Here is a 27,728-nt window from a genome sequence, read left to right on the forward strand (position 1 = left end):
AGAGGAAGGAAGTCATAAAAGAGGATCAAAGTTGAATTTTAGTGAAATAAACGTCGATGCAATAGCATCAGCAAACTCTTTCTTGTCTATTTTCTTGACATATTTTATTAAATCATGTTTATTTAACTGAATTTCATTGCATATTTTCGGTCCAGTCATCCATGCTTCCTCTGCAGCGGCTCCATGCTGCCCCCCCAGTTTGACAACAACTGCAGCAGGCAATGCTTCAAACATGATCACACCTGCAAAGAAGCAACAGAATCTAAAACCTTGATGCTTCTTTTGCATCTTAAACCTGTCAGTGATCTACAAAAATCGGTTTCAAGGCAAGCGGCCAAAGCTACTCCTCAGGATCTTGTTTCTGTTCTTGAGTTATGATGGGAAAAAAAAGGGGGGTGTTTGCAGAATATTATGATGTCTTAGTGAAGTTGACCTTTTGGATATAAATGTCAGCGCGTTATCCTTTTTCCTGAGGAGACGTTTATGAGAAATTCTGCCGTAATTAGTGCACGATTTCTTGAGGTGGCGGTGACCTCTGATCAGCAGAATCTCAAAAGTTCAGCCTTTAATTCAAGTAAATTTTTGTGCCAAATTTGAGGAAAACCCCCTCAAGGTGCTCTTGAGATATCACAATTACAAGAATAGGATGAACAGAAAACCGCCTCTGGCTTTAGCTGTCACCGAGGCAACAAAAAAAAGGCAGATCCTCCAGGTCAGATAAGATGTAGGCCAGTGCATAAAAGTGACACCAACAAGCTCCAGTTTAGTCAGAGTTTGGAGGAAGTATTGACTTTAGGCAGACGTGTGAGAAAAAACAAAACTCTAAATGTAGAAAGTCCAAAAAAGAAAAAATGGAATAGCAGAATGTGCCAACCGGACCGATGCAGATATTTCGGGCTCCGTGTGGCCCCGGCTGTCTTCTAGCAGCGGAGATGTTTATTACAACGCCAGAGGAGACAGTGTTGTGTTTAGCTAGCGAGGCATGGCAGCTCATTAGTATAGTGGCCACACAAGCCAACTGTGTGTTCCCGCTTGTGTCGGGGGCTGCGCTCCACTCTGCATTCAGTCAAAGAGCTCGTTCTGGGTGTACGAGATGAGCTATTACCGGGCAGCAGCAGAACATCGCAGATACAACCTGCGTCCCGTTCAGGAACTTTTACTTATTCATCGTTTGCGAGCGTTTATTTATTTAGGCGCTCGTCTCGCTGCAGGTGGAGGAAGTCTGTTGAGCCACGGTAAGAAGAATGCTCGCTCCTTCGCTTTCTAAGTTTGGCTCACGGCAACCAGACTAGTAGGTTGACTCCTCTGAGATTATCGGAGACAGATTAGTGCCGGAGTTTGCAGCAACAAGTTTCTGCTTTAAAGTCGACGCCCGTAGTGTGAGCTTTTCCTCAAAAAAAAAAAGAAATGATTCATTACAATATCGCATTTGGTTTGGATTAAACTGTCGAGCGAGTTTTCGAGCTGAAGAGTAATTACGCTCAACGCTTCTGCTCTCGTCGCCGCTCGAGTGGATGAGAGCCCTAATGAAGCAGCCGAGCGCTTGAGCTGCGATTGTTTCTGTTGTCACTTTAAATAGAGTTTTAGCGAAACAATATGTAAGCATGTTGTGCAAAAATCTCTCATTTAAACTGCTGTAACTGAGAATTATGCTGTCGCTGCACATCAGGGGTCGCCTACATCAGCTATAAGTGCAACTGCTGACAGTTAATTGAATCGCTGCGTCAATATGAGTAAATAAGAAAAAGGAAGGAGGAAAAAAAAGCAAAAGAGCAAATTGTAAACCTCGACACATAAACACAGCGTTCCTGCTGCGTCCTTTACAGAACTCGTCCTTGGTGCAATAAACCTTTTTTTGCGAGTCCTTGGGCAGCCCTCGCACAACTTTCTGCCAAAATGGCCGCTCTCCCAGCTACAGTCTAAACTAACAGTTAGCGAGCCAAGCGTGCAAGTGCTGGAAGTCAGGTGCCTGGCCGTGGCTCCTTGGCCTCGCTCCTCGTTCTTCCCTGAAATGCTTTGATTTCGCTGCCAGTAAAGACAATGAGATGGCAACGCAGTTCTCAAGACGCCTGCCAGCTCCGGGGCCAGAGGTCAAACCTGTTGTGTGCGTTTCAGGCCGTGAAGGTGACGAGGAGGGCGGTGACATTTCTAATTTAAAACGCAACTCAATTATCAGGACAGTAACTCTTCTGTTTATGTTTTACGTCTCATTTTGTGAGTCATCAGCTGCTTTTGACCCATCTGATGACGACTAACCATCAATCCGACGGCAGATGAGGAGAAAAAGTCGAACAAACTCCTCTGCAGTTCCACATAATTAAGATCCGCTGGATGTTAATCTCCAGCATGTGTTGAAATGCAGCGTTCGTTAAACTCACCCGGATCTTCTCCAGCTCTCCTCGGTTGGCTGTCTGTTGTTTCTCTAATCGTTCACTCAGCTGGGAGCAGATCTGCAAGAAACAGAGAAGACGAGAGGAGCTTTCAGACAAACTCGATTAATAATTCAACTTTTGCGGCGATGTTCAATCATCACGGCGACGTAGGGGGAAAAAAACACAAGGCTACAACGACGTATAAAGCTACAAGAGACGCCTGAATGTGGTCGGTGTGTTTAAATGGCGCAACAGTTTTCCCAAACAGTAGCAGAAAGTCTGCAACTAACCACCATAAACACTGGAAAAAAGGCTTTTAAAGATTTATGGTGAAAACTGGACACGTTAGCCGCTAACCTTCTGGAGCGTTGTCACCAACTCGTCAAACTAAATGTATGACTGAAGGTAGTTAAACAAAACCGCTTTTACAGAAACACAAAGAGGCTGAACACAATATCTGATGTCTTTTACAGAAGCAAACCAACAGGACACAGAGTTGCGTGTGCAGTAGCTCTGGTGAATAAATGACACGATCAAATTAACAAACGCTTCGACAGGAGGTAATGAACTGGACATCATATCAGAAGGTCAGAAGCTGCAGATTTGTAATAACACATAACATCCATAAACTCTGCTATTATTATATTAGTATTTATCGAACTAAGCCTGCCAAGGTTTGAAATTCAGACTTAAACACATACATTTCTATTAGTTTAAGGCTATGCAATGATTTCTAGGCTCAGTCACACCCACAGTCCTTCATTTATTTTACCAACGAAAGTTCAAAAGTTGTGTTTTATTACAGCAGAGTGATATTACTGGACGAAGCAGCAGAAATGCTCACGTAGTTTCTGTGGTTTTAGACCGACCGGCCTCCTTAACGTCTTGACTTAAACCCCATCAAGAAGCTGTCGACTGCGATAAAGAAACCGGTCTGTGTCAGAAGGGCAACGAATTTAGCTAAACTGCTCCAATTCTGTCAAGAGGAGAAGTCAAAGGTACAACTGGAAGCTTTTAGGCGGCCACAAAAAAGCACCTAATTGAGGTGAAGATGGCTAAAGGACAGCTGGCCTAATATTAGCATTTCTGTGTGGATATTTTTGACTCTGCAGGTTTTGTCATATTTCCAGAAGACCTGTAATAAATCTATTAAAAAACCATAATGCATGATTAGCCTATGTGACAAAGAAATGAAGAGTTCAAGGAGTCACTGGAAACTCAGGACTGCCAGGACTTCACTGGTCTTCACTGATGTACGTAAAGTTTTGTTCATGTTAGAGACAAACAGACAACACTGAGAACTGTGTTTCTTTTTTAGTTTCCACCTGTAGTGACTGAACGTAACACTCCAGTTTTTCCCTTCCCCAACTCTGGTTGAGGCTCTAGTTGGAGGAGAAAAAACAAAAACACAAACCCCGTCTCTGTGGACTTCATCCTCTTAACGTTAAGTCCATTAGCGGCGTCATAAGGTCCTGTTTATCCAGCAGGGCTCACAGGATGTACACGCATGTACATCATGTACATCCCTACATACGTCCAATCTCTTTCTCTCCTCCGTCTATACATATAACCGACATCTACAAGCGAGCGCACACCCACAAACTTGCGCTGCAGCTTGCCGATGAACAGAGAAATCGATGTGACATGAGTCATCCTAACAGGTACATCGGGTCATTCCACCTCTCAGCAGACGGCCCGTCTATCTCTCCATCTATTCCTGCTCCCTGTATCTCATTCTCGGCGGCATGTACCGTATATATTGCTCTTCATCCTCCCCCCTTTAGAGATCAATCTAAAGATCTGTGTATCTTTAGCCGAGCTGATATCCATCACCCTCCTCCTACATGTATCATGCATCCATTTATTTTCGCCGGTCGCCCGCTCTCTCTCTCTCTCTCTCTCTCATTTGCTCTTATTTGCCATTACTGTGTCCAGCTCTCTACCTTTCCTTCATCACTAGTGGCCACTTATCTCCTCTTGAGCTCGCAGCTACAGCCTTTTACTCTCCCTGCTTTCTTTTTTAACTAGCATTACTCCATTTTTTATTTTTTTTTCTCCTCTACTCGAGCTGCCCGGCCTCGTGTGGGGACCGTTCTGTCTTCAATCAGCTTTGTCCCAGTGTTGGAAGCAGCCATTGTACTCTGCTTCAAATTTTTTTCTATAATTAGTAGAAGGGCTGAGAGGGATGGCGTGAGCAGGACAGCGTGTTCTGATGGGATTTCAAGCCCATGTAGGAATGGTCAAGCTAAGGGCAGTAATTGGTATCGCTGCACCATCTGCAAACTAAATGTCAGGGACTATTCTGATCATTTGGAACAAAACAAGGGTGGTTGTTCATTCTTGTTTTGGTCGTTCTACACCGCTCTGACAAACTAATATTAAATGTTGTGCTTGTTGCTGACGGTTAAGGCTCAAGGCCCGCAGGTTCTATTTGTTTTAATGCTTTTTTTAAACTTAATAATTCATCCGGTTCAGCTGTAACTTTACAGCCTGAGGCATCTTTTCCTTTCAGTTTTAATAATACATGTATACAGTGTGTATGCTTACAATGCACACATTGTGAGAACATTCAATTTTAATCACTTCCTCACAACACTACACATACATACAGCTTAGAATTTGGATGCTGTGCCGATACGTCCAGAGTCGAAATATTTTAAAACTTACGAGGAGTAAATTGAATATAATGCTAATAGGACCTCAGAGACACCAGCACTGGCACATGTCGCTGTACCTGGCAAACATCCTGCCAGCCTGAGCGTATCTGCACAAGCTCCGCTCCTACAACAGGGATTACAATGCATCACTTGACACTGTTTTTAGCTTCACCGCGAACAGACGTTTCTCTGTCCTGCGTCCTCGGTGCTGGAGGGGCAATTAGCACACAAAGCTTTTCTTTTTTTTTTTTTCCTTTCTTTTTTGGCTCTTATCCCACAAAAAGAAAACTTGGCATTCACAGCCACTGAAATAGGAAAATGCTATTTGAAGAATAATTTGAGTTATCTGGGTTGGAAAACAACGCGGGGCTATTTTGGGGCATTCCTCGACTTGTCAATCCGAGCGGATTGAATGCTCGCTGTCCTCGCTCGGCTCTCCACTCCACAGACTTCTGCTCATTTTCTCCCTCTCTCCATCCATCAACCTCTTCCTTCCTGTCACAAAATGAACTATTTTTGACGTGGCTCCCATTTCCACACTTAGGGTTCTCGACTGTGTGGCTGCTTTCACCTGCACTACACACACACAAGCATCAAACTCTGTCTCCTCTAAGGGAGCTTTGGTCACCGGTTTTCAGACGTGTTTTCAATCCGCTGTCAATATTTTTAGACGCAGGTGAAGTTCAGGTCTGTTTCTAAATTAGTCTTTGGGCTATTTCTGTCTGCTTCCACGGGGAGGGATAGGAGGTGGATTATTGCATAATGTCCCGGTGCTGATGGTAATAGTACTTGATCTGGGTAAGTTTATATTTAAGCATTAAGTGACAGGATGAGATCTGAAGAGGAATTCAGACAGACGGAACTTAAAAATACGCTCGCAGACTGAGCCATCAAAAGCTGCGGGTTCAGTTTGGGGACAGTTTTTAAATTTAGAAATTTCTGCTTTCTGCAAACGAGATAAATGAATGAAAACAGATCACTCTTAAAAAGTATATTATTTTTAAATATTTAGGGCCGCTCTTGCCAAGTAATGGCTTGATCAGAGCTCCGATCTGAGAAGACGAGCCAAAAAAGGAAAGGTAAGCGGTGAGGAGGCGTTCAAAAGACTCGCTTCTCAAACATCCAGAACTCAGAACAAGACGCATGAACCGCAACAGACGAGACTGTTTCATAAGCAGCAGTTTGAATAGAACCATAATCCACTGCAACAAAAATAAGGTAAATGCATACATCTGATAAAGTGTACAACCATTGTGGGGCTGCTGATGAGTATGAACGAGAACCTTCCTGATAATGACTGCTTGGCCTATTTTCATTAAATATGGGATGATGGCAAAAGAAAACAGAGAAGCTTAGCCAATTTTTTCCCTCATTATTGCTTTAAATGAACTTTAAAAAAGTACCAAACACTTAAGCAAAGACTTGCTGCTATGTGAAGACTGCCAACTGCTGGCAGCTCTTGCTGTCTGAGTTTTTGTGCCGCCCTGTTAAACATTTGAGTAATTCCTTTTGGGTCTTTGTGGGTCTTCAGTTGAGTTCAGCCTGCAACCTTTTAACCCATAAAGGCTTGAGTTGTTTCCGCTCACACTACTCCAACACAAAAGACCAAGACCACGTACTAACTTTATACTGCTTCTGACCTTTCAGACTATAGCATTAACTGGTACAAACACACAAGGAAATAGGTGTGTGACCCAATTCTTCTGTGGCGGGCCTGTCGCTGCTGTATTGAAATTAAAAACATGCAGATACATTCTACAGATAAAACACTGGTAACACAAAAAAACAGCTCTGTATGTCTTGGATTGTGAAGCAGTCGGTACAGTAAGCAGTAGGACATTGTGTAGGCTCTAAACATACTGGGACAATTAAACATCTGATCCTCCTTTAAACACAGCTTTTTAGTAAATGATAAAATAATATACCTAAACAAATGAAAACAACTTTTTGTACTAACTCACAATTAATTTATTTATTTTTTATACCTAAACTGATCAATCACGTAGAGAACATAAGTACATTCATGACATCTTCACATCCACAAAATCACAATCATGTCTCCCTGATTAGCTGCCAATGATTAAAACCCCTTCAGGGAGTTATATTTAAACCTTTGACATCTCAGGTCTGGGCTTCTCTTTGCTATTGAGGTGTCATCATGACTGACAAGATCTAAAAGGCTCTTCAGGAAAAAAGGTTGTGAATACCTGAGTCTGGCAGGAATCTTAAAAGATCTTCATATTAGGTGAAATAAATCATTCCACTCTCAGGAAAATCCTCTGCATGCAAAGATTTCAAATCATGACCATTTGTCCAGAACCGGCCACCCCAACTAAACTAAAACTGGATCTACTGCAGCTTACTCTTAGAACTGTTGGTGTCATAGCATCCAGAATCCAGAGGGGATCGCACACATTTGACCTCCATGGGACGAGTGTTGGGAAAAAGAATTTGCTCTAAAGTTGTTTTTGGAGAGCAAATGACGACACAGGCAACAGGCTCTGATCATGTGAAGAGTTTTTTGTCCAGTAGATAAGTTTGGCACAGACTGAAGACAGTTTTTCAGGAGATGAACCTCATACCGACTGTGAAGCACAGTGCTGGAAGCATGGTTTAGGATTACTCTAATGGCTCCAGGACTGAGTCAACGTCCAGACCTGAACCCAACTGAAATGTTGTGGGGGAATTTGAAGCAGGTAGTAGATACAAGAAAACCCTGGAAGACTGGTCAAAAATTGCAGCAAGTCAGTAATTGGACTTGAGCGCAATTATGTAAAACGCCAAAGTAGGGGCAATGGGGGCATCTATTGGTATTCTTGCTCAATAAATGTTAAAAAAAGCTATTTTTCTATGTGATGATGTTGAGCTATATCACCTTTACCTGTAGGCACAATATTGGAGAGTCATAAAAAACGTTGCATCCTTCCCAGCAAAGCTTCATCTCTGGTATGCGATCAGTCTATGTCAGCATCTCCAGGACACGCAAAAAACTAAATGCTGTGACTGAGGAACAACTCCTGCTGTGGTTTATTCATTTAAATATTCATTTACTTTTTACTGTCTTCTTCTTTTCCCCTCATACGTTTCCTTTTTTTGTATTTTCTCTTCTGTATTAATGAACACTTATCAGGCTACACAGCTTGTACACATTGGTATAATCCTACAATTAAATTTTTTTGCACTGATCACCATTTCAAAGAGCTTCGAGGGGGTTTGTCTGCGCTGGTGGTTAAGTAAAGCCGATCGGAGGTGCTGTTATGAGGTTGTGACTTAACTGAAAATCACAAGTAAATAGTTCAAAACAGGTTCCGGTTTTAAACCGGGCTACCCCACGCAACAGTTTCACTTCCCCGAATTGCACTTATGAGAAAAGAGACACGTGTCAGTTATATGATACGAACAGAAACTTGTCCTTTACGGATACGAGTACAAAATCAACACTAATTTAAACATTTATGTGATGTTTGCACACAATAAACTTTAAAGCACAAGGTGCCTGCTTACCTGCTTGTATTCTCCAATGATGGAACCGTTCTTCTTAATCTCTGACTCAGACTTATCGAGCTCTCGTCTGCACATCTCCTTCAGCTGTGGAAACACAAACACACACAAATACTGTTGAGGCAGCTACAAGGACAGAAAGCGGATTCGGAGGCCCCAGAGACCATGTGAGTGTCATGAAATGTAAAGAAGACAAAGAAAGGTATTGGCAGACTTGAAGCTCGGGGCAATGTCGCGCCCTTCACACAACCTCTACTCTTGCACATAAATCACTCAGAGTTCCACCTACACATTCAACCAGACAGGAGACGTTTGGAGGAGAACATTGAACACACATGGGAGCAGAGGGCGGCAGCTCTGTCCTCCACCTCAAAGGGATTCTTCACTGAACTCAAGAAAATAAACATCAAAGAGCAACTGACAGCCTTTGACACTGAAGGTTTGACTGCGCAGAGGATGGATCTTTAGAGAAACGACACAAATGATAGAGGACGCCTTGAAAATGTTTGAAAAATTGATTTGTTTTTTGTGTTACACGGACAGATTCTGACGTGTTAAATTATTTGTTTTTATGACACGGACAGATTAACCCTTAAACGGGTCGACTTCCAAACATGCAACTATAACTTTATCAACAACCACTTTGACGGCCCATTCTGCAGAACATAATGGTCCGACTGCACCACACTATCATAGTGTTACAGGGGAAAAACACATGCTTTGTTTATATTTCTTTAAACCAATCACAGTCGTCTTGGGTGGGGTTAAGTGACGGATGCGGCTTTTGGTGTTTCCTCAAAATAGTGACGAGTTGAACTGATTCGATGGAACGTTTGCAAGCAGGGAGACGAGAGCTGTCGTTAAAATGGATAAATGTAAAAACACTACTGCATGAACCAAATCCTCAGTAATACTTGAAAACTTCAGTTCAGTTCAGGTTGTTGCTTAGAGGTTATAGAAAATAGAACTGAAGGAATGACAAAAATGGTGGCCAATGGCAGCCTTAAACCTGCATTTTACAACAAATGAGGCAGAATAACAATAACTCAAAAATGTGCTTTTCACGTAGAGACATGAAGACAGGTCGACTGTAAGGAGAAAGGTTAACATGCAGAGAAACTGACAAGCACAAAGAGAGAACCAAATGTAGAAAGACAGACGTGTACTGACAGATGCCTGTGCTTGACATCTGACATAAGTCTAAACTGGATGTGACGGCTTTACGACACTAAACTCATCACCTAATGGCTGCTTTGTAAAGATTCCATCTCCTACTTACTACCTCTGGTAACACATAGGTTAAGAAAATATAAATTACAGTCTTGTTTTTAAGTAACAGTGTAATTAATCAAAAGACAAGCGACCCCGTGTCACGGGTCTGCAGGTTTTCATCCCAAACAAACAACACTAATTGATTACACCAATTAACGCAGTGATAGAAAGACACCGTACCAGTAAAATCAGACGATGCACTTCTTGGTTTTAATGAAAACCTGCAGAGTCCCGACTCTGTCCATTACACAGACTGCTCAGTCACAGCCTGTCACATTAATATTGCATACTAGTCTCCTGCTTGACCCCCAGCCAGCAGATTTAAGCAGCCTCTTTTACCAATTTCTTCACCTGAGAATTTCTGCGGCTCCAGAGGCCATCCTTTCCTACTATCAGTAACCCCGCTCGCCGCATGAGATTTGGAGGAAAAACATACACTTTAGACATCTGCTGGACTCGCTGAAAGGTTTTCCTCCACACGGGCTCAGTTTCAATCTGGACTAAAGTGCCTTGTTATTTGCTCTAACCTGTGCGGACTCCTCTTCCAGCCGTCTCTTCTCATCCTCCGAGTCCACCAGTTTCTGTTTGGTCAGCAACAACTCTTTATTCAGGGCGTCTGCCTTCTCCTCGGCCTGCCACACACAAGACAAAATAACCCAGTGATGATGAGGTCAGTGAAAGTTAGACTTGCCCTACTTTCTTTTTCGGTTTCCTCTCTACTGTCTCTTTTCAAGGAAAGTCAAATAAATAAATTAATAAATAACACACACACACTAATGGTGAGTCTGTGCCGTACACTCACATACACACATTTTGAGGTCTGGTGTAAATAAGGCTGTGTCTCATTTTAATTCAGCTCTTGCACAACTGTTGCCGTACACAGGACACACTTGCTTCTTCAACAAAATCTTGCAGAAGTGACATTTTCATGAACATGTGCGCACAGTCACACCCAGCCAAACCAACGCATTATCTTCTTTCTGTCAGGCTTACGTTGTCGAGGTCTTTGCGCAGAGCGATCTTGCTGCTAACTAGCTCGTGTGCCAAGTCGTCATTCTCCTGCTCCAAGCGCATGTTGGCCTCTTGCAGCCGGCGATTCTCCCGCTGGACAATAGAGGTGAGAGAGAGAGAGAGAGAGAGAAAGAGGAAGCAGCAGGGAGAAAGAAGAGAACAGGAGGGACAGATGTCAGAAAAATAACAGACAGATATGAGAAAACAACGGCGGCACGAGATAAAGAGTGGAACAGCACGACGGAAAAGAAAGCAGAGAAGTGAAGGGCCATGAAAGAGGAAGGACAGCGGAGAGAAAACAAGGAGGGCGAAGGAGTTAATCATGAAGAGTCAAGAATGAATGGACACTTCCTGGCTCGGCCGTTTCCAGAGCAATGCAATAATATAGTGAGACTGCGAGTGTAAAAGTTCACTGCGATCAGGTGAGAACGTAACGGCGTAGTGAAGAGTTGTCTGTAATGTTTAACAGAACATAACATGTTTGTACATCATTAACAGCAACAGATGGCTTTACTGAGTACTGACATGCATGTGAAACATATTTGAGATGATGAGCAGATACACTGAAGAGATGAAATAAACAAAAATATCTCAGATGTTCCTACTACCAAAAACAGCACAAGTTTAGTTCATGCCTGGGAAAATGACAATTGAAGTGAATGTACTCAAACTGAATGAGTGCTGTCAACCAAATTAACTTTTGGTCTGGTGGCCGAGCAATAATACAACCATCCTCGTTACGATACAACAAAAATGCTGTTTGTGATGTATGATCTTGAAATCTACACCACAGGCCTGTTAACCTTTACATAACTTATCAAATGTATAGCTAATGGCTTTTTTAGTGCCATGCAAGTCGTAACTCTGTGTGCATCTACACCAAAGAGTTGCATGAAGATGAGATCAAACATCATACTTTAGATACTAAAATAGTTGCTCATAGAAGACATAAGTATAAATTAAAACAGCCCTGTGAAGCCCTTCAAAGATGTAATGATGTAATCAAATGTTCCTGATTGTCTCTGAACAACCAACAAGGTTTAATGCTTTCAGTTTTATGATTGTCCTGCAGAATTTTTAGTTGCTTAAGTTGTGCTGTAATGTTGTGTATGTATTTCTACCTCGTATCTCTCGATGGGGGCCTCCTGTTGCTCCTGCTGCTCTCGAATGGTGTGGTACTCCTTCTCGAATTTCTTCAGCTTCTTCTGGCTGATCTGTTGGGCGACGAGAGCCGAAAAGCAAATGTTTGGTAATTATGCACACAACGAAGAAAGGAAATATAAACTAGCCCACTCGTCTCTGGCTGACGGACTTCAGCTGGCTGCCAGCGGAGAGTTTTCCCCAATCTTTTGTAAACAAGGACACAAGATTTTTAATCCTTACTTGACTGTGGCATCCTTTAGTCCGATCCAACATTTCAATAACATGTTAAAGAACATACGGAGTAATTACTGCCCCAGTTGTAACTGTTAACTTGACCGACAAGCTGCTTGGTTGCAGGGAAATCTATGGCTATATGCTCAGCAATAACTCACAGCTTTCTTCAGTTTTCAAAGAAATTTGTGCAAAAACAACAAATGTCAACATGCAGATTTTAAGGATTATATCATTGTTGAAATGTGGCTGCAACACCAAATAAACCCTCCTGTGTAAATACACTGGTGGCAAGAAAAAGGAAGTGAACCCCTTTATTCTAAAATAGAGTCAGAGCTTCATCTAAGTTACAATTATGAACAAATGCAATCTGTTTTAGCATAAAACACAATTGGATGTATTGTCTATATCGAATGCATCATTCAAATATTCACAGTGTTGACCGGAAAAAGTACCCGACTGTAATGACGTCAACGAAAGTTGAAGTCAAGAGTTAACAAACTCGGAGACCAGTTTGAGAAAAAAGAATTCAAAGTGGGACTAGAGCCTATAAAAACACTTATTTTTAGTTCACTACTTACAAGAAGCATCTGCTGAAGACGAGATGTCAGAGGACTTACGATCAAGATTGGTTGATTTGCATGAAGTGTAAAAGGCTACAAAGTGATATCAAAGACTTCAGATGTTCACCCACACTTAAACCATCAATAATGAGATGATCTAACACTGAGGCCACTTTCCCTGCAGGCACGCTGCTTTGCTGCCTCTGCATCTGTGAAGCGATTCTACAACAAAACGGCTTCAGGCAAAGGAAATCAGCCTTTTGGAGAAATACAAGGCCAGACCTAAATCCAACAGAGATAACGTGAAATGACCCCGAGCAAGGCCGTTCACACCGAACATCCTAAAAATACGAACATAAAAGTTACGTAAGTCGGATCCACCGGCTCGTTTGAAAGTGTCTGCTACCAAAGGAGGTTCAACCAGTAATTACATCTGAAGGCTCACTTACTTCTTGCTCCGGCACTGGGAACGTTTAATGAGTGTGTTTAATAAAGACCCGAAAGATTAGAACTGTTTGTATGTTATTAGTTTAGGCACGCTGTGTTTATCTACACTTAGGACTTAGATGAAGATCAGAGCCCATTTTATCACCAATAAATGCAGAAATCCAGGTGAGACTTGACGCGCTTTTTCTTGACACCCTGTATGAGTCGATTAAAACGAAAACGTACACAGAAATCAGGTTCACTGGTGCACCTGAGATCAATTAAACACCAACCTGCCTGATTCCCAGCATGAAAAATAAAAACCCAAAGTAAGACATGGCTGTCCATTCGGTGGGTTTTTAGTGTACCTCGATGCGGTTGCACCATCAAAGCACTTCTGTCTCTGCATGTTTGCCTGCATGTTGCACCCTCAGGTTTGGTATCACACTACAAATATCCAATAATCCAAATGCTCCCTGCATTCGTGATGTTGGCAGAACCGGTATCGCATAGCTGGGTGGGTCTCTTTCAAGGGCAGTTAGGAACACAGAGCGTCCAAGGCCCTCTAAAGTACAGCAATAATTAATAAAGACTTCACAGGACTTTAGAATCTATAACTGGATCAATTATAAATTAGCAAGATACCGCTGCAGTAACATCAGTATTATCTGCTTAAAAAACACTAACAACTAGTGGCATATTCGAAAACCACCTGCTACCTGTCATGTGAGCTCGAGCGTGCTTCGTGGCAGCAGCTCTTCTGTTTGTGCAACACAGACAGCGTGTAGGAAAGAGCTGCCGCCTTGAAATCCTGCAGAAATTGTAATACAGCAACAGAAAAGCTATAATTGTACGTAGCTGCACGCCGATGTCTTTACATACAAGTTCACGCTGGGTAAAAAGCAGAGAGCCACGAGGTAATATAAGGTGACAGACACTAAAGCACATAGGAAAATAAAACGGCTGTCAAGAAAGAAAGAAAAAAAAAAACTTCACACTTTCATGATTTTTATTCAAATTTCTGAGCTCAATTTGCATAAACCAGCTCTGGAGGTCACAAGGTTGGCAGACAAGAAGAAAAAATTGGTGTAACAACTACACACTGAGACAATAGAAATGACCCGGTCTGACCCGGAGATCGCCTCCTGAATACATATTGTGAACTGACTGTAGTTTGAGCGTGTTTGTCACATATTTGCTTAAAATATACAAATGATAACGGCCTTTGACTGGAATTACAAAGTAAATAGGTTAAAGACTCACTCTCTTAGACTCGCACAGATATTCAGCAGTGCGTCACTAGTTAACTGAAAGTCTAGGCGCATTATCTAACTGACTAAACCCTTAACTAGACAGGTTCTTATTCCTTTCTTTAAATAGGATCACTATCATTTTGATTCTCCTTTTACAAAAGGAGAGATTAAAAAGCTTAAAGGGTCAACGATCAGGATATTAGACCTTAACATCAGGTACAAAGATAAAAATCTATTAAAAACTATTTGTACTATCTAACATTTGATCCCAGTTCAGCGTTCCTATGATATCATAGGGCTGCTGCTGCTGCTAGTTGGAAAAGATATAACATGACATATGACAAATCTGAGCTAAAACTATAAATCAAGTTCAAGCACATTGCAACCCAGAAAGATTTGCGGTCCAATCAGGTGGCCGTATCAGGAGTCAGTGAGGGCAGCAGTAATCTGGTCAGTTAATCCCTCTATAGTGACATCCAAGCTTCAGATTAGCCTACCTTGACTCAGATTTAATTTCCAGGTCCAACATAACAGTAGTCACAGAGGTCAATTTGCCAAATGACTTCTTGGAATTATTTTTCTTGTGCCAAATAACGTTCTCAAAATAACTTGCTAAAGCAGCGTCCTTTAAAGGGGGGGGATTGACATACTTCTATATGAATGTATTCAATTCAAATGAGCACAGAGAATCCCTCAAAGTATAAGCACAGTTAATCTTGTTAACCAAAGAAAGCGCACAAGTGAAACAAAGCAAAAGCAGCGTAAACTAGAAAATCTCTGCTTTCATAGCCTCCCACTTGAGAGGCCTTATCAGCCCTGCTCACGATTTATATTCGGAATCGCTGCCTCTAAGGCGAGTGCTGAAGCATCTTCAAGACCACACAGCTGCTCCAGGTACATCTGATCTGCTTCTACTGGATTTTTTTTCCCTGCTAAAGGAGCTCGTTGTGTGATCTCCCTGCTGCCCACCTGTCTAACTGGAAACCAAAAAGTTCAAACCTCTCTCCACGCTGGCTCCTTCACAGAGTTTGTGCTAATAAATATCTCTGCCCAAAGTTACCTTCAAAGTCAGGTCCTCTAAACTGGGCCAGACTCTTCAAAACAGGTCAGGACACAGGTGTGAGTGTGCGTGTGTGTGTGTTTAAGATACAGAAAGGGAGAGGCATGTGTGTTCGTTTTATCGGTTAAACTTGTGGTGCAGCTCAACAGTGGCCCCTAGTGGTGTTTAAACAACACTGCAGATGAGATGCAGATTTTAGATGAGAAAAATCCCAATGACCTGATGCTGTGATGATCAGACATATTGAGGGGGTTGCTGTATGTTGTTTTCTGTTTCCAATACTCCAAATTCAATACAGTTTGTGAGTTATCTGAATATTTCCAGGGACAATAACCGTAGGGCATTTATCAATAACACCGAAATGAATAGTGAGCTGAACCTGAAGACCCAGATGTTTGTCTGAGACGCAAGGCTGAACAGACAAATCTACTGCATACTAATAAGTTAAAAAAAAAGACTATTTCTGTTCTATTGTGTTCCTTTCAGCTCTAAACTCACCTTCATGCTACAGGCCAGCTCCATCAGTTTCTTTGCGTTTTCCTCCGAGCGGTACCTCTTCGGAACTGGGACACGAAAGAATTTGAGTGCCCCCTCGAAGTCTGTTTGGATTAGATCATCTTTTGATGTCTGAGAAAGAAAAAAAAGATGACAACACAAAGGTAAGTCAGGCATAGATTTATTATTTACCCGAGCCCAGACAATGTTCTGGTTTGGTGAAGAACAGATATGACAGATGAGATTTAAAAAAAAAAAAAAAAAAAAGGTTTGTGAGAACCCAGCTTGAGTCTACAAATCAATCTAAAACAAAAACTGCCCTGAAGAATTCTTTCCATTAATGGAACTCTATTCTTGAAGCAAAAGTCATTTTTAACAAAAAGCATGTGTGCTGTTTTTAGCCCAGAACAGCAGGGTGACACTGTGCATGTGTCTCACCTGCTCGCATGTGCCAACATGTAAAATCTTTCCAAAGCCTGAGCTTCTGTTGGCACAGACTCTCTGCTTCTGTTTCTGCTCAGAGCTGTGGGTGTCAGTGTGTGTGTCAGTGTGTGTGTGTGTGTGTGTGTGTGTGTGAACTCATTTTTGTGCAGGCTGCCTTACCTTCAGAAGTGCCAAGGCTACATTGAAGATCACACTAATGCCCTGAGAAAAAAAAAAAAGATTAAAGAAGCACTTTATTTATTGCAGGTTGAAATAAATTCCTGTCGTTTTGCTGTGCGATTGATTTACGAGAGATGCTCTGACATCAAGCCAACGACAGATACTTGTTCAGATTAGAGTTGTAGCTGTTTTAATGGTATGACTTTAAAAGCTTTGAGTATTTGGAGATGTACAATGTCTGCTACTTATCCCTGCAGATTATATTGTTTAACTTCAGTTTGCGATCTTGGAAGGTTTTCACCTTCATCTTACATTGTATGTGATTTGAAACAGGTTCTCCTGTTGCTATGATGCTTCATTACAGCATCACATTACCATGTAGCATCACATTATTCAGCTGATTCATCAGACAAAGGTTTCTCCAGATGTAGAGCTTTATATTAAATGCATAACATTGTCTTGGTGGCATGACACAAGAAACCTTCCCCATGCTCTGGGTTCTTCAAGCCGATAATGTTTTACTAATTTTGCATTTTGACCTTAGAAGAGTCTTTGGTGTTACACTTAAATTTCACACTTCTATCACTTTGTTAGTATTTAAACGCTATCACAGTCAACCAATCAGTCAATCAATGCTACAGAAACATCATGATCAAACAAACACATCTGAGCTCAGTTTTAGTGTAACTGTAAAGACCTATTTACTCTACTTCATGCCAATAGGATGTTGTGTGTATATAAAAAGAAAAAACAAATGAACTGAATTCATTGACAGTAAAGTGTTTTCAAGAGTATTTGAGGATTTCAGGCGCTACAGCTGCGTCTCTGTGTTTGTGTTTTCATTACCAACCTCGCACAGTAGCAGGTCAATTATGTGGAAGACCATGTAAAGAGGGAACTTGGCTGTGAAGAGGGTGAGGAACCACTGAGAGGCGTACATATGGGCCTCCAGACCCACATTCAGGAAATGGTTATACAGGTCTGGTATGTATTCCTGGTAAACACAGAAAAAGCAAACGGCAGACAAAGAAGGGGAGAAGATAACAAAGAGAAAGAGGAGAACATGGAGGGAGAGAAGGAGAAGTGAAGCATGAAGGGAGAAAGAAATAGAAGATGTAAGTTAATAGATTAAAAAAAAAAAAGTAAATAAACAAGAAGTATTTGGGAAAATGGAGAAGAGGAGGAGGAGAACAAATCAAAGTTAACATCAGGGTTAAAAAAGTAATCGAAAGAACAAAAAGTGCAAAAGTAGCACTACTGAGTACATAACAGATTAACACATACTGTTTATGTGTGAACACAGAGAACTGCTGAAGTGTAGATTCAGGAAAAGCAAATGAAACACACACTGACCTGCATGAGCCTTTCAAGTTGAAAGAACTTGCAATGCAGATCCTCAAAATTCTGCTTGAAAAGGTCCCTGAGCCCGTAATCAAACATGATCTTGACCAGCACACTGAACGCCTGCTCCTCTGGCATCTGAAGGAGACCGAGGATTTAGCAATCAGTAACTCATGGCAGCTCAATGAACCAGGTTTCACATGAAGTGGAATATTTTACTCCACAGCTTTCCAGTATAAATATCTGTAGATTAATAAAGTGTTGTCCCAAACAGTGTCACATTGCACTCATCTCTCCTTGAAAAAGACAGACTATGTTTCTCCACTAGGTGACAGTGTTGGCATTTCTGTGGACCGAACTCAAAGCAAGTCACACTGAGGCGCCACATGAATATAACCATATTAAACATTACATATACAAGTAGAATTCTTTCTCCAGCTGCTTTTTTGAAGAGTACGTCATCCTGTTTCCTGGTTTCTGAGAGACATTAGACATTAAAAGGACCCGAGCTAATCATCCCGCGTTGCAATAACTTGAAAAGATATCAATGTCAAATAAAAAGCAGAACAGTCCCTCTCATCTCTTGACATTGTTTGAAAAGCTCGATTTTTTTTTTTTCCTGGGCTTTGCTGGTATGTAAACTCACGTGCAGCAGCAGCACTGCGGCCAAGAAGGACTGTCCCTGGCAGTAGCCAATCTCCTCATCGTAAACAGAGTAAGCCTGAAGGAGAGGAGAAAAGCAAACGGACACAGAGTTAGTAAAGAAGTTTTACGGTAAATTCAACGATCGGCGATATCGAAAGACTTGGCAAACCGGCCCCCGGCTATAAACACATGTAAATACTGATTTTGTACTGTATTCGATGAGTGGTGAGAAATGTGTTTGCGTGGCTCAAGCTCCACTGAACGTTTAACACAGTTTTAAAACCGAAAAGAAAAAAATTGAGTACAAAGATGAAATAGCACGCTTAAAAATAAAACACATACATCCAGGATTTTCTGGTCTTGAGGTGTGACAGTGTACGCTAACGAGCCCATGAAGAGACTTTTGGGCTGTGAGCGTCTTAATTGTGCTACACGCTAATACTGGTGGTATAACAGCAAAGAATAAAAACACAGAATATAAAAGAAACTAAAGAAATGAAGGCCAGCTGGAGTGAGGGATGGAAGAATTACAATAAGCAGAGACTGACATGGAGGCAGAGAGAAAAAGCCACGGAGATGGGTGGTTCCGAGAAATGTCGGTGCGGACGAAATGGAGTAAATATGAGTGGAGAAAGTGAGGGCGAGAACGAGCGAGAGGGCTGTAGTGGCCTACTGAGCTACAAACACAAATAATGAGTACAAGTCAAACAGACAAAGCGTGGATCAATCCATACACGCAGGAGAGGGAGGGCCCACTGAATTATTCAAACGCACCTGAGGAGGTGCTTGTCTGGGAAGAGATGGATGCCCTCACCTGAGTTATGCATAATGAATGAAATGAAACTGAAAACTGTGAACACACTGCAGTCAGGCCGTTTGTGACAGATAATGGGACTCTTGGTTACAATGAGTGCATGTGTACCGCACAGATATTCATATGTCCATGCTTATTGTCATTAGAGAGAGAGAGAGAGCGTAAGAATAGTTGATGTTAAAAGTATTCCACGACAAGTTGTGAGGTTTGTGTGTGTGAGTCAGCTGGACTGATTACAGCTGGGGCTAGTGTGTGTTTGTTCGATTGGGAACTTTTTTTTTTTTTTTTTGCTTTTCTAGACAGGCAGTTGCGAACTCGCTGAACCACCCAGTAACAGAGTGGCGGCGTTAATTAATAAACAGGTCATTTTAGCATCGGCAACTCTCGCTGCTGCTCTACAAACTTCAGGCCTACTGTAAAGCAAGTCATTTACATAGTAATTACACTGTATTCCAGGGAAACGTGACTCGGTCGCACGTGTTGATTATTAATATGTCCGAGTTTTTCGAGCAACGAACATTACCGCTGCCAAAAAGATCAATTATTTATGTCTCACCTGTATAATATAGGAAAGATTTAAGCGAACACAACATCTTCCTTTGTGGTCATGACATTGCAAATGCATGTCAAGGCCAAGTTGTCTAATAAATCCCCCTAAATCACTTAAGACAGAGATTATACTGTATTAATTACTCACATCTCCTCACTGTGACTAATCAGGTAGTTTTAAGGATCACTGATGTTTTCTTGTGCATTATGTGGATTTTAACTTCAAGCAAATATTACTAAATGCTTCCTGAAGTAGCTGCCTATAATAGAATATGTCCTGTAAAAGGATTCAGGAAAGAAGGTTTGTGTTGTAAATTTAAGTGTGATGGCAGCCAAACTGGGACGGAGTGTTCGTCTTGATTTGTTGTGCTACATAGCATTTTGCACGCCATTTGGTATATAGCTGTGTGAATCCATTTTTGATCGTCTGCAGGAAAAAAAAAAAAAAAAAAGACGTTCTATACGGGTGTTAGCGCCCCACCTTGCAGATTTTGTACAGCGAGTCTTGTCCGTCTCCTCCAGTGTCTTTGAAGTAGTCGTGCGCAGGAAACGTCCTGTTAATGTCCCTGGTGATGGCACTGTCCTGAGGAGACTCCTACAAGAGAGACAGAGGACGGGGGGAAATGGGTTAAGGTGAGTGAAATGAGGTAAAGACACTGTGGCAACGAGAGGAAGACAGTCTGCAACTTAAGAATCTGCAACACATTGATGTTATTGGGTCTCGATGAAAAGGAAAATTCCTCAGAGACCCAGCAGTGGTCAGTGTTCTACAGTCTGTGGCGGCTCCACACATTGCTGAGATTTACATTACAAGGCAGGATGAATAACTGGTGGCACAGAACGTTCCCTTCTACAGTACAGACTGTCCACAGCTACATGTCTGTCTTTGCCCATTCCTGTTAAAAATTTCATTCAATTTAAGAACACAGCAAGTGGATCTTGTGTTCCCAAGGTTTAGATACATAACAATAACAATAGCCGACCGCAGTGACAGCTGTGGAAAAATGAAGAAAAACAGATCATACACACAGAACACAAAACACAGAGAGAAGAAAGAGGGAGAAGTTTTTCCAATTACCAATAGTGGAACTAAAAAGTAGGGTTACTGTTTGACATGTGTTTTTCGTGACACATTTGCTTAAAGCTTTGCATTTGCTGTTGAACAAATCTTTGATACACTGACCTACTTCCCAGTGGTGTCAACAGGGAGGTTATAGGATAGAATAAATAGGCTGAGACTGAAACACTGTACTGTAAAACATTAGGCTGATAAGAGGGTGTTTGGTTTTCACTGTCAAAACTTTCTGCAATCAACAATCTGAAGTGCATCAGCAGAACCAAGTCTCAGACCTTTTGGCAGGAAAACAATCGCTGGATGATTCTGACTGACGTCAGATGATGAGCGAAGGTGTAAATCAAAGTATATGCACAAGAAAGAAATGTGTTTAATGTTTCAAGAAAAAGAAAGTAGGGGGTGTTGTTTTGCTGTGCATCTGCGCTCTTTTTTTTCCCTGAAAAATTGATGTGATTTCATTCAGTCTGACTGGTGTTACTGAAGGAAAAAGAACAAGACAAGCCTTTATAGGCATGCAAGTTGGCCATGCTATGCGGTGAGCTAAAACAGCAGTGGGTGCTTTTCAATACTCATCTCACCACACGACACGCTATGCCAGAAAAAGAGTTTGCATGTTCCAATATATTTTATGTCACATGCAGTGTGCCAAAAATACCAGGATGTCTTAGTACGTCCAGTCTTATATTGCAGTAAGCAAGCGAGGAAGCTTTTCGGGCCACTCTGTCCCTCAATCATCAGCAGCAGCAGCAGAAGATACGTCACTTTCGTCTCACTGCTTCGCTCAAGTTACAAGCTGAAGACGAGTGCACAAAGTTCATACAACACGCAGCAATGAAGACGGTTGAAGCTTGATGAAGAAGTATGTTACTGCAAGCAAAAGTATGTACTTCATAAGGGCAGCTGTAGTACATACTGTGAGGAAAATGTACATGATTTCAAAGTTGGGATTGTTATCAGGGGGCTGCAAGGTGGCTCATGGTTAGCATTGTTGCCATGCAGCAAGAAGGTCGCCGGTGTGCGTCGCGGTGTTGACACCCGGTATCTTTCTGCGTGGAGTTTGCATGTTCTCCCCGTGCAGCGTGGGTTCTCTCCGGGTTCTCCCAGACAGTCCAGAAACATGCTGAGGTTAATTGGTGATTCTAAATTGTCCGTAGGTGTGAATGTGAGTGTGCTTGGTTGTCTGTCTCTAAGTGTAGCCCTGTGATAGACTGGTTCCCTGTCCAGGTGTCCCCTGCCTTCACCCTGAGTCAGCTGGGATAGACTCCAGCCCCCTGTGAATCTAGTGAGGATTAAGCGATGTATAGATAATAGATGGATGGATGGACTGTTATCAGTCTGGCGGTAAGCTGGTACATTTTCACCATTGTTTATCAACATATGTTTACCATCTTAGCAAGTAAATCAACATTTTTCCTGATAATGATGCCCGATAAGAGGGGTCACCAAAGTGATTGGATGATGCTTGTAATAAATGTTACGGCAAACTGATAGTTGTTGAACTGTTTCGCCCTAAATGACTCACATTAACCTCACAGTGGTATTAGAGGAAAAGTCAGGGCGACATCAGATTCATTAGGACTCAGGGAACAAAACCTGTACGTACAAAATGTACATAAAAGGATCAAGTAGGTGGCATCACATGTATAGGGGCTAAAAGTCCCTGACGCAGTGTGGTAGCGAGTTCGAATCCGGTTCGTGACACTTTGCTGCAGGTCCATCCCCCATTATTCTCCCCCACTTTCCTGTCCCCCTTCTCCACTGTTCTATTAAATAAAGGCACGAAAGGCCAAAAGAATAATTTTTTAAAAAAAAGCATCAAATAGGTAATGAGATACGTCAGCATAGACCCAAGCAGTTGACCAACCGACTTGTCATCCCTAGAATCAACCTACTGATGTGGTAAGAAGAAAAACAAGGTTTGGCAGGATTCCTCAGGGACAGGACAAAAGAAAAAAAGATCACATTGCCTTAAATATTTGCAGAAGCAAGTGTATACACACACACAGGAAGGTGTGACCACAACAACAGCTGCAGAGCAAACACAAGCCGGGGTGAACACACACTTCTTTGGGATATCCCTCCGCTGTGATGACAGAACCCCACACCATGGAAATACCACACACACAAATCAGTAAATGCTCCCGTCTAAACTAGCCTCGCTTCTCAAAGATTAATCACCGCTCATTTCATTATTGATGATCAGTGTATTTGGAACAAACAGCCTCTAAATAAGTAATGTTACCCTTAGACGCCCTGTCATTACAGGACCAATCAAAACCGCACTTAAACGTCTCTTCATACAGCATTTGAAGGCGAAGCGGGCCTGATGTTGGGTGACATTCATTTGACTTTGTAGGAGGAAGGCACTCTTTGTGCTGGGGCCCTTCTCTCACATCATCAGTGTGTAATGAGGCAGTCAGCAGCATCAAAGAGGGTTTGCCACTCAGTCAGCGGTAAGCAACAATAATGTCTCACCAAGCTCATGTTAATTTAACTAATTAATATGATACTCCATTGATCCATGCCTGATAATCTTCTCGCTACACACCAGCATTTCAGAACCTAGTCCTAAAGTTTTTGCAGCATCCCGTGCCTTGCCCAAAGGTACTTCTGCTGGACAGAAGCTTATTAATCTTGGCTCGAAAAGCCCTCCTAGCAAAGCCGTTCTGCAACCCCAGCTCCAAAGCAGACGCAAACCAAAGCCGTATACCAAAGAAAATCCCTTCATTTAAATCACCGATGCTTTTCAAATCTCTCTCGCTCACTTAGCAGCTAATTATACCTTCTTGGTCTCTGTTACTGTACCCATCAAGTCCCTCCCTCCCTCTCGTTTTCTTTTTTTTTTTTTTCCCTGAGGTTTCTGTTTCCAACTTCCACAGAGGAAGAGTGTGTAACAAAAATAATGCAAGTATTAGAAGAAATGCAGGAAGACAGGGATACTTAAACAAAGCGAGCTAATGGGGATCAGAGACCAACAACAGAACAACCACGCCCGTAGTAATTGTGTTTGAGGACCAGCTTGTGTTTCAGACCTTGAGAGTGACTGTATTTTGTCTGGTCCTTGCTTTTAGAAATACCTTCAAAGCACTAGTTTGAGGGTTTAAACTTGGTTTTAGGGTGAAGAATTAGGTTGAGGTTAGGGATTTAGGCAGGGGTGAAGCTTTTGGTTGGATGGTAACGGTTAGGTAGTGGATTATGTCTTCTTTTTATTATTTACATGTACACATATCTACATTTATGTCAATAAGGGCCTCACAAATCAAGTATGGAAGTTGTAGGCGTGTATACAGTATATTGGGATGCTGAGGATAGCTAAGAATGATTTTGGTCGGAGTAGAGTCTGCGGATCAGCTGTTAAATTGGTGTTTATGTAGTATTGTAAGTGTACTGTACTACACCATTCATTGACACACAGCATATCCCAGTCTGGTATCTGAGGTTTAAATTAATTGTAATATCTAAAACACCCAAAGGCGTCTTCTTCTTTTATAGCAAAGACTTTAAAATTCAACTTCGGTGGAGCTGAACTGACTACACTATTACAAGATGAAAAAAAAAGACATTTGCAACTATTTTACAACAGCTTTTGTTGTTTATCAAGCAAAAAAATCAAAATAAAAAGCTCTCAGAGGGAAGTTGAACTGCTGTCGTCGCAACAAAATACAGTCAGATTTGGGTATTTGATGAGATTTGTCATGTCAAGTTGTAAGTGGAACTTTATCACAGCTCAAATTAATAAATAATAAATTAATAAATTACTAATAACTAGCCGCTTATTGCTTAATAGAAATAACAGATTGCAGCCTTATGACCAACACTACAACCTAACTTGTAAAGCTGTTAGAATATTATGGTGCTGGTGTAATTCTGCTCTTCCTGCGTGACTACTCCCCTTTTTCCAACAGCTGTAGAGGGGCCTCACCGTAAAGTGTATCAGTAAAATTCGACCAGACTGGACTTTAGCCTCAAGGCTACGAAAAAAAAGGTGCACACATTGTACTCCAGAAATCTGTTCAATTCACAGAAAAAGTTATTTGATGCATTCTAGAGGCCACACGTGGAGATGTTGCATCCAGCGTGAAGGGCACATTACGCCGGGCTACAGTCTCTCAGTGAATGATAACGATCCATGTTTACACAGGCACCACTTAGCCATACTTATCTGAAGTGCTGAGAGCACGCACAAAGACCTCTGACATAGTAGCCAATTAGCTTCCTCTCTGTCTTTCTGTCTGCTCAGTTAAAGAGAAGTTTAGAATGAGGGTAGCGTGAGACGGGAGAGAAAACAGATCCGCTATCTCATGATAGTGTACGGAAGCTAAAGCAAAAAAGAGAAAAAAAAAAACAGAGGAGGCGAAAATGAGAAAATGAGGGCACGGAAGAAAGTTTATATCTATACAGACGTTTTAAAAAAAAGACTTATTACAGTAGCCCCAAGTGCATGCATCTAAATTTATATTATCTTTCTATTTATAAGACTTTGTGTGAAGTTAAAAAGAGAAAAAAAAGTGATTCATGGCATCAAAAGTACTACAGATTTTTTAAAAAATCAAATCAACATTTGCTGGACCACCCTTCGCTGTTAAAACAGCACCGATTCTCCTCGGTACACTTCGGCACAGGTACTTGGCAGCTCCGTTGCTACGAACATCTTGGAGGGCTTAGCGCAGTTCTTCTGTGGATTTAGGTGGTCTTAGGTGCTCCTGTCTCTTTATGTAATCCTGGACTGACTGGATGATGTGGAGATCAGGAGGCCACAACATCTGCTGCAGGACTTTTTCATTCTTGTTGCTGACCTGCCGCTGATTTTCAGACTCTGGCTTGATGCCTGGGGTTAGTCCAGTCATGTAACCGGCTGTTGTGGGAATGAGTGATGGATACAACTTTAAACATCTGAAGTGGCTAATACTTCACAGGACCGTATACGGGATTTTGTGCCAAACCCAGGGACAAATTCAGCTAGTATGAAGACACTTGAGAGATTTCTAAAGCTGCCTTTTACCAATTAAGAATATTTTTTTGACAAAGTCTGATGCTGAGAAACTCGTGCATGCATTCGTAAGTAGGAGGCTGTGCCGTTGCATTTCCCAGTTTGTAGCTCTTTCAACTTACACAATTCATAGACTGAAACTAAAGTAAAAATATCAGACTGGAGTCCATTAGCCTGGTACCCTTAGCTTTCAGGACATCATTTAAAATCCTCCTGCTGGTATACAAAAGCCCTTAATGGCTTGGCTCCATAGTACATTTAAGACATGCTGTCAGGCGACAAGCCCAGCAGACATTTCAGGTCACAAGATGCCAATCTTCTCCATGTGCCCAGCTAACATTTACGCAGCTTAAGAACGGAACAATTTGCTTGCTGACCTCAGAATATGTTCTTTTAACTAATGACTATTTTAGTCAGTACAGTGATGTACATATTTATGTATGTGCATGTATATGAGCATCTGTAAATGTGTGTATATGTCTCTTTGTACAGTTAATGTATTGCCTCTTTTATTATCATGTGAAGCAATTAAGCGGCTTTTGTGTGAAATGTGCTGCACCAAACCAAATTATAACAGGAAATCCAAACTGAACAAAAAAAATATCCTGCTGTGGTTTAATACTAATAATCACTGCTGATCATCAAGCTGAACATTTCTGATTTTTTGGGGATGCAAACTAGCATTTCTGTTAACTCTGATGCATTTACAATCTGTATTTTTTTTATGTTTGTTCAATAATGTGCACTGTCCCTTTTTAATAAAAAGAAGAAAACAAATAGGGTTCCTACAACATTATCCTTTTGCACAGACATATTTAACAACAGACATCAAGAAATACATAGTAAGTTCAAGATAAAAACTATAATAAGAATGTTAATTATGTTGTACGAGACGTTCATTTCTGCCTGTGGTCACAAGCCGACAGTTTTACCTCCCATCAAAGCGACCATCAATTTACATTATAATCAATAGCAAATAAGGAGGCGGGTTTGAAAGCCCAGCTACTCATGCTCACCAGTCTGCCTCTGTTCATGCGTCCTAGCCAACACTACGAATGCGTCAAAACTGCTGTCAGAGACGAGCAAATGCCAGAGTAGTACTGTAGGGAAATCAAAAAAAGATCTATGAACCGACTGGAAGTCAAGGGACAAAACATGTTCTTCTAACAGAACTACAATAAAATCTCTTCTCTGTGGGTAAGCCAAAAAAAAAAAATGGCAGCGTGTTGGTGTGTGTTTGTGTGCACTTACGTGAGTCTAAAGCTAGAAATAAAGTACCAGAGTAGGGCTTCCGTGAGAAGGCTGAATAGCGAGCCCTCTATTGTTTATGTCCCTGATTTTCTCTGACTCAACACAATAGCTGACATGTCATTCTGTTATTCTTTCTCTGCTCCTAAAGGACCCTGCTGAGATGCCAAGAGAACACGGGGCGATATTTATCAAGCTCGCTGTAAACCTTGCTCCCTAACCCAAATAACCCAGAGTGCTACCTTTTGATTATTTCACCGGATTCTAATTTGAATCACGTAAGTTCAGAGTTTCACTAAAATTAGCAAGGCAAATGTGAATTACATTTACCGCCTTCTTTTCTTTACAATAATCTGCATTTGACAGATGTTCAAGCTACCCACAGCGCCGTTTCCTCACCTTAGCGTCATCCATCATTAAATCTTAATAGTCTGTCTCATGCCCTACTTTTTGTACCATTTGTACTCTGGTGTACCGCT

General features: G+C 41.6%; 1 protein-coding gene across 2 annotated transcripts in view; it reads right to left on the minus strand.

The window, feature by feature from the left end:
* Nucleotides 1-27,728, minus strand: part of rabgap1 (RAB GTPase activating protein 1) — a 78,533-nt gene that overhangs the window by 5,287 nt on the left and 45,518 nt on the right. For both annotated transcript variants that reach the window (XM_008290115.1, XM_008290114.1), the window contains 11 exons: nucleotides 20,418-20,531; nucleotides 18,575-18,649; nucleotides 17,941-18,066; nucleotides 17,438-17,581; nucleotides 16,588-16,629; nucleotides 15,988-16,116; nucleotides 11,935-12,027; nucleotides 10,796-10,906; nucleotides 10,330-10,434; nucleotides 8,534-8,617; nucleotides 2,379-2,450 (listed from right to left, as the gene is read on the minus strand). In XM_008290115.1, the coding sequence (XP_008288337.1) occupies nucleotides 2,379-2,450; nucleotides 8,534-8,617; nucleotides 10,330-10,434; nucleotides 10,796-10,906; nucleotides 11,935-12,027; nucleotides 15,988-16,116; nucleotides 16,588-16,629; nucleotides 17,438-17,581; nucleotides 17,941-18,066; nucleotides 18,575-18,649; nucleotides 20,418-20,531 (1,095 nt within the window). The remainder of the gene's footprint in view (nucleotides 1-2,378; nucleotides 2,451-8,533; nucleotides 8,618-10,329; nucleotides 10,435-10,795; nucleotides 10,907-11,934; nucleotides 12,028-15,987; nucleotides 16,117-16,587; nucleotides 16,630-17,437; nucleotides 17,582-17,940; nucleotides 18,067-18,574; nucleotides 18,650-20,417; nucleotides 20,532-27,728) is intronic.

Source organism: Stegastes partitus, unplaced genomic scaffold (assembly GCF_000690725.1).
Source record: "Stegastes partitus isolate 25-593 unplaced genomic scaffold, Stegastes_partitus-1.0.2 Scaffold656, whole genome shotgun sequence".
Taxonomy (NCBI): Eukaryota; Metazoa; Chordata; class Actinopteri; family Pomacentridae; genus Stegastes; species Stegastes partitus.